The sequence below is a fragment of the Lissotriton helveticus genome, chromosome 4_1 (genome assembly GCF_964261635.1).
Source record: "Lissotriton helveticus chromosome 4_1, aLisHel1.1, whole genome shotgun sequence".
NCBI lineage: Eukaryota > Metazoa > Chordata > Amphibia > Caudata > Salamandridae > Lissotriton > Lissotriton helveticus.
In genome coordinates, this window is record NC_136063.1 from 400,380,651 (window position 1) to 400,392,826 (window position 12,176).

The following is a 12,176-nucleotide window of genomic DNA, read 5'->3' on the forward strand; positions in this document are numbered from 1 at the left end:
ACTGCGAGGGGCGTCCAAATTAAATATTCCATAGTCCACCCCAGTGCCATTAACTTAAGTCATTTTCAAGACTCTCCACCAGAGACTAGCTTCTTGCCCCTTGCTCCCTCTGGTGCCAGGCTTATTAGTACCGGCCATGGAATTATTCTCAACACCTTCTTCCATCAAATCTGCTCCTTCCAGGTTCCAGAAAAAATGCTGCCCTTCTGAGCAAGATCCCACTTTACTCCGGGCGGACCCCACCCCAAACTCTGTCATTGTTGTGCCAGCTAAAAATGCTGCGGCTCAAACTTCAACAGTACTGTCTGATAAGGAAAGCTGTAGAATAGATTCAGTGGGGAGGAAGGTATGCAACACCGCAGCCTCTACTATGAAGGCCGCTAGTGCTGCAGCCCTGCTGGGGAGATACGACAGTTCCCTTTGGGAGTCCCTTCAGCAGTTCGCCGACCTCTTGCCTAGGGACAAGAGGAAGGATATTGCTGAGCTATTGAAAGAAGGACTTATGGTTTCCAACCAAGTAATAAGTTCAGCGGCGGACACATCACTCCTTTCAGCACATGGCTATTGTCACGGAGTGGCTCTCCGAAGACATTCACGGCTTCGCCTTACCTCGCTTAAGCCTGAGGCTCAACAACTGATCATGAAACTCCCCTTTTCAGGCACAACCCTCTTTGGCTTGCAGGCGGATGAGAAGATGGCCTGCATGAAGGCAGAAATGGAGACCTTAAAAGCAGTAGGTCTTGAAAAACCTAAGAACAGCGCAAAACTTTCGGCCCTTTCCAACGGCGTTACTCTTTTCAGAGATCCCAGGGCCGGTGGACCAATCTGCAACAATCATATCAGCGGTCGTGCCAACCTTTCCAGAAACAACAACCTAGAGGACAGGGAGGCCAGCAGCCTGCGCAAGAGAATAAGGCACCTGCTTGTTCTAAGCCCTGAAGCCTTTCTTCCCGCTCTTCCATTACCCACTCCGGTAGGGGCAAGCATTCAACATTTCCTAGCAGAGTGGCAAAAAATAACTCCGGACAATTGGGTGCTGAATATTGTTCGCAATGGTACTCGCTACGTTTCACCAGCCCTCCTCCATCGAACCCTCCAACTCAATCACGATACCACCTCCGTCCGTTACAATTGGAGGCCAACATTCTCTTACAAAAAAGGGCAGTAGAGCCCGTTCCTCTCGCACTGCGGGAACCGGACTGTATTCCAGGTTCTTTCTGGTCCAAAAAAAAGAAGAGACCCATTCTCGATTTACGATACTCAAAGAAGTAGGTCCGGCGAGAGAAAGTAGAATGTTAGCGTTGCATCGGATCTACCCTCAAATCCATCTGGGGTATTGGCTATGTGCAATAGATCTGCATGACTCATACTTCCACGTCCCCATAGCAAAGAAACCTCGCAAGTTCTTGAGATTCACAGTAGGGGTCAACCACTCAATATTGTGTCCTTCCATTTGGCCTGAAATCAGTTCCCAGGACATTCTAAAAATGCATGGCAACAGTGGCTGCCAGTCTGAGGAAGCACAAAGTGTTCATCTACCCCTACCTAGAAGACTGGCTGATCAATGCGTTAACATCTCGGGGAGCTCGACTACACTTCAATTGGACCTCAGATTTTCTCCTTCGTTTGGGTCTCCACATCAACCCAACCAAGTCAGTCTGGACACCTGTCCACTGTATTCAGTATCTGGGGGCAACTGTCGATACTCGCATTGCAAATGTGTATCCTTCAGAGGAGAGACTCTTATCGATCCTTCGGAAGGCTCAAGCTCTCATAACCATGTCCTTTCCAACAGTGAGGAAGGTCTCCTTTCTTCTGGGCTCCATGGCATCCTATATCTTCCTCACTCCAAATGCAGACCCTACATGAGGCCCTTGCAGGAATGTTTGGAGGATCAAAGGGACCAGAGAATAGGGGATTAGGGAAGACAGGATCCAGCTGTCACAGCATGCCATTCAGTCCCTCGGATTCTTCCTGCAATCTCCTATGAGGGATCTCCTTCCACAAGGAGATACCGAAACAAACCATAGCAACTGATGCTTCTCTCCTCCGCTAGGGTGCACAGACCACCTTCAGATACAGGGCAAGTGGTCCAGGAAGGAATCCACATAACACATCAATCTACTCGCTCTACGAGCAGCACATTTGGCTCTGAAAGCCTTTTAACCATCATTCCACTCCAGTTCCCTGTTTGTCCAGACGGACAATACGACAACTATGTTCTACCTCAAAAAGCAAGGAGGCTCAAGATCACGACCGTTATCTCATGAAGCCCAGCCGATCTGGAAATGGATCTTAGCCAGAAATCTGACCATCGCAGCAACCACCTCCCAGGTATTCAGAATGTTCAGGCTGACGCTCTAAGCAGACTCCTTCAGGAAAAGCACAAATGGGTCTTAAATGACGATGTGGGGCGAGATATCTTCAGAAGATGGGGTACTCCAGAGGCCACTACAAAAAACAACAAATGCTGAAACTTCGACTCTTAGTTCTACCAACCGGTAACTCTGGGGGTTGCCCTGTGGATAAACTGGTCAGGCAGATTTCTCTACACTTTTCCTCCGATACACCTTTCCTCCGATACCCCTGATCCCGGCAGTCCTCCTCAAGGTCTCGCAGTCACGTGCCAAGATGATACTCATTGCTCCGGAGTGGCCGCGACAGTGGTTGTTCTCGGACCTTCTCCACCGGTCTCTCCTGCCACATCTCCGGTTTCCATGTCAGCCAGACCTTCTCACGAAGTTCGGCAGACAGATGGCGCACCCCAACCTCTCCTCATTGAATTTTGCGGCATGGCTCCAGAGTTAATGCAGTATGGACATTTGAATTTACCTCCGGAGTGCATGAAGATACTTAAAGAAGCTAAAAGTCCATCCAAGCACACTTCTTATGCGTTTAAATGGAAGATATTCTGCATTTGGTGTGCTTCGAAGAAGGCAGATCCTACTTCCTGCCAGGAAGATGTTATCCTACCATACTTGCTACATTTGGCACAATCGGTCCTTCAATTTCCTTCCATTAAAGTGCACCTAGCAGCTCTGACTGCTTATAGGAAATGCCCTTCACATACTTCTTTTTTCAAAATCTGTCATAGATTTTTTTAGAAGGTTTAAGGTAAGATTTTCCTCCCTTCAGACGTTCTTCTCCTCCTTGGGAGCTTAATGTGGTTCTTTCTCAACTGATGCGGGAGCCTTTTGAACCCATTCATAGGGTTTCTCTCCAGCATCTGTCTTGGAAGACCGCTTTCCTTGTAGCTATTACTACTTCCCGCAGGGTTCGTGAACTCCAAGCACAATGTTGTCAAGAACCATACACAGTTTTCCATTCCTCTATGGTGGTTATGAGAACACATCCGAAATTCCTCCCTAAAGTTAATTTTGATTTCCACGTAAATGAAACTATTTCACTACCTTTTTTCAGCATTCTTCGTCTCCTGCTGAGAGGTCGCTTCATTCCCTAGATGTCAGGAGGGTTTTGAAGTTTTATTTGGACAAAACTAAGGATATTGGATGTTCAGATCAGTTATTTGTAAACTATGGCTCTATCTGTACAGGTCTAGCTACCTCCAAACAATCCATATCCTGATGGATTGTTTCATGTATTCAACTTTGTTACCAAAAAGCCAACAAGACTCTTGTTAGTAAGCCTAGGGCTCACTCTACCAGAGGGAAAGTGGCTACTGCTGCATTATTTAGTAATATATCCATTTCAGAGATCTGGAAGGCTGCCACCTGGAAATCAGTACATACATTCACGAAACACTAATCCCTGGACACTGACGCCAAGGCAGATGTGCGGGTTGGACAGGCTTCCCTTCGGAATCTGTTAGCCTTAACTGAAAATGTCAATTCTCTGGTTTCTTCCACAGCGTGGGTTTTTATAGGATGTGCTTGCTAGTCTATTCAAATGCTTATGACTGTACACGGAAATCACCTACAAGAGAAGGAATAGTTTTTTGCCTGTAACTCCAGTTCTCTTGTAGCTTATTTCCGTGATGAGTCATAAGCAACCCTCCCTCCCTGGTGGAAGAAGCAGACTTATCCAGGATCTAGCATAGGCATTCACTTCTATACGCCTTCAAAAAGGACTGAAGTAACTGCCACTAGCTATGCATCATGAGATACTGGTGGTCTCTGGAGACTCTTAAAGGCATGGTATCCATTTTCACACATATAATGGCAGCCTATTGGGGGGGGTGGCTTCTCTGTCCAGCCTTTTCTACTCTATCATGAAAACTCTGTAAATTGCAAAATTTTAAAAGCACTGGCTACCTATTTTCACTTAAAGATGAAGTAATAGCCAGTGTAGCATAGTTAGTTAGGCTGCATTATTGTCTTTCTGTCTCTTGTGTCTATACATCCTTCCTAAAGCAAGGCGAAAGATGACCACTTAAGACGATGTATCTAAGTGCTCCGGGGTCCCCGCACATGAGCGGGACTATTCAAATGCTTGTGACTTATCACGGAATTACCCCTACAAGAGAACTGGAGTTACAGGGAAGAAACTATTCCTTATTTATGTCCATATATAAGCAGAGGGGGCAGGTGGTTCCACTACCTGCATTGATTGCAAACTAACAGCCATACTACTGTTAGAGAAGGCTATAGTATCTGGCCCTCTTACACAAAGACGCGGGAATTGAATCCAGGTACTTCTTAGTCAGTAAAATGAAGAGTTCAGGTCCATAATGAGCTCTCCTTAGCCAGCAACTGGGCCAAGCAAGAGAAATTTTGTATACAAATATTATTTCAAATCAAACTTGAAGATTTGATGTGGGCGGTGGTTTCCAAGATGTATACTCTTGCATTTAATTTGCACAACAAAAAAAGTAAGTTCTGAGATTTGTTGTGGCAAAATCAGTCTTCTCGAATCCTCCAAGTATACGGCTGGTGCAGCAAACCCACAAAACTTAAAAATCTTAGTATAGACCTGGATTGACGACTGGCTTAGCACTGGATACAAACAAAGAATGTTTCCTTCATTCCGAGGAGAAATTTTTCTTTATTTTATTTACTTATGTCAAAACAAATACAATATTGAAGATACAAAATAAGTGAAATGCACACAATCTAGGCAGGTATAGTATGGCTTGCTGACGACACTCCAACATTATAAAACACTAAACCTGTTTATAACATCTCAAGGAATAAGGTGAACATTACATCCTAATGAGAGTGCAGATTTTAGCAAAATCTTCACATTTGAGTGTCCTCAATAGGCCCTGATATGCTACAGATTCTAATGTATTGGATGGTATTCGAGAATATATCTCTGACTTTTTGCCGTGACCTCCATGTCCCTCTGGTTCTAATCCGTGGACCCGGGCCAAATGGCTGTTGTGTCCAAAAGTTCACTCTCCATGGGTATTGTGCAGCAAGAAAGTTTTTGGTGTATTATATCTAGGTTGTGACACTGGTGCCCTAAGTTCAGCGTAGAGTTCAAGGTGTTTTTATATTGGAGAGTCCATCCATTGTTTGAACTTGGGGGATCTTCTCCTGCCCCTCCAGCAGGTAACCAGTTTCTTAGCCAGCAGCAACTCTAGGGCTGAATAGTGTCTATATGTAAAAGGCATCCTTCATACCCATCCCAGCACCTCAACCCACGGAACTTGAGGTACATCCTGTCCTATCATAGTGGATAACGCCACAAGGGCCTCTGCCAGTAAGATTGTATGTTACAGGAGGACCATGCGAAGTGTAGGAAGTCCACACCCATCTCTACACATCTGACACATTTCAACTCCTTCCACAAGCCAAATCCTTGTAAGGTTTTGGGGGTGTAGTATGACCACTATAAAACTTTATAATGAGCCTTCAAATGAGTTCAGGTCCTTAATGCCATCTCTTAGCCAACAACTGGGTCAATCAAGAGCTTTTTTATGCAGACTCTCTATCAAGTATTCTTTTAAATTAAACATGAAGATTTGATGTGGGCAGTGGTTTCCAAGATGTATACTCAGCCCACTAATACATCCTCCCAGTTTCTGCACAGCAAAACTTCCATAGTACCTCCAAACTTATTTCTTCCTCTAAGCAGGAACTCGCTTTCTGTTCCGGACTAGGCGTTTCCTCTAGCGCTTCATGGTGATCAGTCATTTGGTAGAGGTTGCAGAGATTTGTTAGGTTAGAATTGTTATAATAACCACAAACAAGCAAGGGAGTGAAGAGGTTCTGTAAGCTGTGGACTCAGCCACCTCTATAAATTGCGAAAAAAACCATAGAAAATCCACACTACATTCATAGAAAATGCTGTTCTTCCAGAATCGGTTCTTAAGTGAGTGTTCGAAGATAATGAGATTTCCTAAATGTAGAGAAAAAAAAATGTTTTGTCCCAAATAAAAGCTGAGGGGAAGTCTTTGAAACATGTAGACCAGGGAGGAAACAGCCCATTATAGCATACCTTTCTCCTCTTCCCCCTTTTTTACTAATACCTGGTACAGGGAGTATTAAAGTTAAGTTTCCACGCAGCCAGGTATTTTTTAACTCGCTACATTGCCTCTGACCCTTCCACTCTCACACCAACACATAGAAGCTCCTCACAAACACGTGTTCCCATGTCTCCGTTGGTCGCAGCACGCTCCGTCCCGCAGCGGGGCGAGAAGAAACAGATGATGATAGCATGCCACCAAAGGACCTTTTGGTGTGTGAGGGTTACTTTAACAAAACACTTTGTTTTCCTATACAGTTTTAGGAAATCTCACTGTCTTCTAACACTCAATTTAGAACCTACTCTGGTAGGACAGCATTTTCTATGAATGAAGTGTGGACTTTCTTCGTTTTTTCAAGAATTGTTATAATACAGGGCAGGAAGTGGTTTCATTAAGATGTATGGTAAACACTTCAAGTTTAAGATTGTAGAGTTAGTTGCTACTAATTCAGCAGGCTGCTGGTGTGCTATATGATTTGTCACTTACAAAATTCACCTACTTTGCCCTGCGCAAAGTTGTGCTAGTCATTGCTCTTTCTTTACTTCAAAAGCATTGTCTGATTTGCACAATTGTCTGTGGCCCTAACCTTTCTCAGCTTGGATGTTTGTTTCTCAGATTTAAGCTGCACAGAACCAAATCTTTCTGTTGTTATGATCTTTGTTACTTGGTGGACTTTCCTCTGACATATTTCTGGCTAGATGGATTGACAGTTTAACTTTCTGCCTGACTTCAGGCATACATTTGTTTTGAAGGATGTAATTGTAACATTTCCTCCTTCTGTTTTCTTCAGACTGACAAACACACTTTTTTTGTGAGTGACCTTGGAAAGATTGTGAAGAAACACAACCAGTGGCAAAATGTTGCGGCACATATAAAGCCGTTCTATACGGTAAAATGCAATTCAGCTCCAGTTGTACTTGAAATCATGGCAGCTCTTGGGACTGGATTTTCGTGCATTAGTAAAGTGAGTAATCTTGTTTTATAAAATATCATTTACTATCCATTTGCTTATTGGTCCTAACATGCATTGATAAATAAAATGCATTTTTTTCTGGTCTATATTTTTTTTTTGCACGCAAACCACTTATACATTTCTATTGCCCTGTGAGACACAAAATAGTTATTGAATATTAATTTTTTAAAAGACCAATAGATGTTGTGTACATCCAAGATCTAAAGTACGGTGTGTTTGTGTGTATAGTTGTATATCTGCTTTGTAATCTAGTGAGAAAATTATTTATTTTTCAGGAGAGTACCTAAAACAAAACTAAGCATATATGTGAGTGATGTTTATTGGGGGAATGATACGAATTAATGAATATATTTAGTATTTAAAAGTAAAATAACCTAACACAGTAATTTCTTGTAACTTTTCAGATACTTTTGTGATGGATCCCCTAAGAGAGGTCCTTATAAGTATAGTTTCTCAAGCGATAACACCAGGGTTAAAAGCTTGGGGGGGGGGGGGGCTTAAGGGGAGGCCTGAAAGTGGACTCCTGATGATAAACAAGTATGTTAATGTTAAAAATGGTGACAAATCCTTGGATGGTAAACACAGTGATGTTCTAAGATTTGTAACTGTAAGAAATGATGGCCGGAATGCTGAATGATTCAAACATTCTCCCCCAGTCAAGATATCTGGGTTAAATCCATTGTTCTTTTGTCCACTACGCCACCCCAGTTTGGACCCAGCCCTATGCAAATCGGTCTTGACCCTGTGCCTCATGGGAACAGTCCAGACCGAACTGCCAAGCATGGTTCTCCCTTGGCCGTTGTTGGGGTTCGGGACTGGTAGGGACCGTAGGGAGAGAGTCAGACACCTGTAGCAAGGATTTTAACGAAGGTTTTATTATTAAATAAGCCTTTCGTCTTCTACTAGACAGTCTTAACCGGGCAAACTCGTCCGGTTCCGTCTTGACGCCTCTGGGGAAGATAGGATGTTCCAGGGTGCTTCTCCCACGCCGGGCACCGTATCCTGCCAGGCCGCTGTTTCAGGGGTTGTCGTCTTGGCAAGGAGGTCCCTCTCGGGTCAGGCTCGTCCCATGAAAACAAAACACAAAGGGGAAGACAATTACTCTTCGTTCTGCTTTACGTGTTGTTTGGGGCCGGGGAAGTGAAGGAAACCTAGTGTTACAACCACACGTCCGATCCGGTGCTCTTTGTGCTCGTGAGGGAAGGGGGCGTGGAGGCTTTACACTATATACACAGGTATGTTTACACGTTCGGTTGACTGCTACGTGTCACCCAGCCCGCCACTCTGCCCCGTACCTTGGATAGCCACGCTCCTCCCGCGGGAACATGGCTGGGCGGATCGCCTGTCCGTTGGCCTCCTGGCTTGTAGTCCACAGCTGGGCTCATCAGGGGTTCTCCTCCGCCGTAGTTCGTCTCCGCTCTCCCGTCTCTCGCGCTTACTCCTCCTCCCGCTCCGGAACTGCTGTTCGATGTCTTCCGGGTCGGGCTGCCTTTTGGCGTCGTCACTGACCAAGTGGGCGGTGCTTCGTCCTCTGAGCCGGGAACTTTAAAGGGTCCGTGTGCCTCCTCGTCCCTGGTCTCCCAACGTGTCTCATTGTCCGTAGGTGGCCACTCCGGCCATGCGGATGCAGTCTGTGAGTCGGAAACAGGCATAGGTGAGGGGGGAGATACAACCGACCACCATTCAATGTCATTATCTTGGTTACCCACCCCGTGACAGCTGTAAACAAGCATCCTGGGACCGGTTCCGGGGTATGTCACCCTTCTTCAGCCTGGCTAGCTTGAATCCAGTGGCAAAGTGAGCAAGAGACCCATGTCTGGGCATATGCATCCCACTTAGGGCGAAAAGTGTAACTGCAACAAATGATGAATGGAATGCTGAATGATTCAAACATCCTCCCCAGTCAAGAGATCTGGGTTAAATCCATTGTTCGTGTTGGGCCAGCATGACTGAATTATCACAATATGCATTGGCTAATTAGTGTATGGAACTGGAGTAATCATATTCTAGGTTTATTGTAAGAAGGTGGATGAAGTATTTGGCAATTGATTATTATTTTTTTTCCGCACCCAAATGAATTTGGTTAATAGTTGGTGGATGAACTATTTGGCAACATAGTTCAAGGAGTGACCCTGTAATGCTTTATGGGCATGGAAAGCGTTTTTTAAATGTGGCCTGCTTACCGTGAGCCAGTGAAGGCCGCGATCACTCACAGGACCCTCTCCATTTCCAGCATACTGGACGTAGTCATGGTAGGTGTGTCTTCTAGGTCTGAGATCTGCCGTTCCGTCTCCGCTCCTCATGTTTGTCTACTATATGTGATACTCCCATCTAATCGTGCAGACATGGAGTCCATCTTGGATTCAATAGAGGTCAGGCTAGATTGCATGGCCAATAGTAGATCCTTCAGGTCAGCAGTCTAGGGTGCCTGAGTCTCCACCAGTTCTTCTTCAGGGTCCGTGTGTGAGCGTATTCCCTTCCTCGCCTCAAAGTTGAGCTTCGGTTGGCGTCCGTCTGGCTTCCCATTGATGCCCAGCAGTGCAGAACGGCCCACAGTAGCTGTCCTTCAACCTTCATGCTGTTTCTGGGCCAGGTATCGAGGAGGAATGCCTCTTCTCCGCTTCTCGCACTTTCAGTTTTCAGGGCTCTTTCAGCAGTGGGTCCACCTTAGGAAGCATCCAGGGGGAGAGGCCAAAAACCTCCTCACTCAGTGTTCCCAGGGGGGTGAGGAAGGGTCCAAATTCGTGCCTCCAATGAGTCTTGAACAAACCAAGATGGGATCCCTTCACTCCAGCTCAGGTTCTACACGGGTCCCCAAACGCAGCAGTTAACAGGCGCTCCAGCGGTTGTCTTGGGTGTCCCAGAGAGCCGGGGACCCCCCCTCCACAGGACACGCAGCCGCTTCTGTCCACAGGGCAGCTATGCAGGCGTATTCCTCTCCCCCAAGTAGGCCAGGAGTGCAGGCCTCACTTCAGCCAGTTCGTCGCTCTCGCTATAACACCCGCAGCTCCAGCCCCCTCTCGGTGCCTATATGGGAAGCACCGCCCGGGGGGCCCCGCAGGTCGACTCAGTCTTGAGCGTCTCCCCAGCTGACCGGCAGGGCCACCAGACACAGGAAAGGCCCGTCTCGCCGCACACCCACGCCAGGGCTGCTCCTCCTCCTCCAGGGATGGGGCCAGCCCAGCTTGCCGCGGCGCTCCATAGCTTTGCTGCATCCTGTACCAATTGTGTCCTGGCTCCTCTCCAGTGACCCCAACCCTAACGTGCTGCCGGGTCCCGGAAGGCCTCAAAGCCGGCAGCCAGAGGCACTCCCCACTCACATATGCCGCCGCCCCCCAACCCCTCGCTCAGAGCGCAGTCTGCCTCGGGGGTAGCAAATTGACATCCCGCGGAGCTCCGGCCGCCGCTCCAGGCATCTCTCGCGGCCCCGCAGAGGCCTCCTACCTGCCAGGCGAGCAGTAGAGTCGCAGCTCCTCTTCCTCAAGACCGGAACGTCATCGCCAGTCGGGAGCAGCCCTTCTCAGCCCAGTCAGCAGCGGACCCTTCTAGCGATCGGGGTTCGCAATTCTCCCAACTAAAGGCGGGTCAGACCCAGCGATCGCCGCTAATCTTCTTCCTATTCCGCCGGCCGATGCCACCACACCGCCATGTTCATTCCGTCCAACGCTGCAGGCCAGACGCGGTGATCTGCGCTCCACGGCCAGGTAACGTCAATTTTCTCGCCTACACATTCTTCCGCATAGTTCTACTGCACAGATAGTCTTTTTGACGCTCATAAGTTCCGGATGGCCAGGATAAATGACTGATATTTCCCCGAGCTGCAAGAGCTTCACGCAAGTGCGGCCATCTTGCTTGGTGCCCTCTAGCGCCCCACCTAACTGTAATATACTTGACCTGTGAACTGGTCTCATTGTGTGATCATAGGCAAATATTTTGTCTTATGCTGCTGTTTTTTTTTTATTAGCACATAAGAGCACCTTCACATTTAAAGTTCACTATTTCTGGTGTACAAACATTTTTTATTTACTAGGCTAAATGTTTGCTCCATGTATAACAAGAATTGAACCCATATATTGGGTACGTACATGATCTATGGCTTACCTCTTTGGGCCAGATCTAAAACCGTTTTTTGCTGTTACAAACAGGAAATCGGCCCATTTGCAACTAGTAAAAAAAGGTGATGGTATGTACAAACACTATTTTGTGAGTAGATGACTTGCAAACTAGTGTTTGTGAGTCGCTGTTAGTAAGGAGCGTGTAAAGGGTGTCCCTTCCTAATAGCGAGTCCGAATGGTATGTACCATTGTTTTGGTTGCTAACCACTGTTTACCACCTACTTTAAGTAGGTGGTAAGCCACTCGCAAACAGGAAGGGGTCCCAAGGGCACCCCTTCCTCTTTGTGAAAGGGTGCAAAAATATTTGTAAGAGCAGACCGTGGTCCCAATGACCACTGCTTGCCCTTAACAATCAAAATGTATATATTTTTTGGCAGAAAACGCATCCAGTTTTTCCTTTAAGGAAAACAGGCTGCATTTGAGAAAAAACAATGCTTTTATTGAAAAATGTTACACCGACATGGGGTCTGCTGTACCCAGCAGGCCACCATCCCTGTAGTGCACACCATTCCCAATGGGTCGCAAATGCGTCCTGCCTCATGAATATTAACGATGCAGGTCCCTTGCGAACAATTTGAGTATCGCAAACCGTGTCTGAGACTCGTACATTCCATTTTGCGCCTTGCAAAACATAGCAATTTACGACTTAAAAAATAGATTG

The 12,176-nt window shown here is 46.4% G+C and overlaps 1 protein-coding gene across 2 annotated transcripts in view; it reads left to right on the top strand.

The window, feature by feature from the left end:
* Positions 1–12,176, top strand: part of AZIN1 (antizyme inhibitor 1) — a 590,344-nt gene that overhangs the window by 100,352 nt on the left and 477,816 nt on the right. For both annotated transcript variants that reach the window (XM_078686910.1, XM_078686911.1), the window contains exon 4: positions 7,218–7,391. In XM_078686910.1, the coding sequence (XP_078543036.1) occupies positions 7,218–7,391 (174 nt within the window). The remainder of the gene's footprint in view (positions 1–7,217; positions 7,392–12,176) is intronic.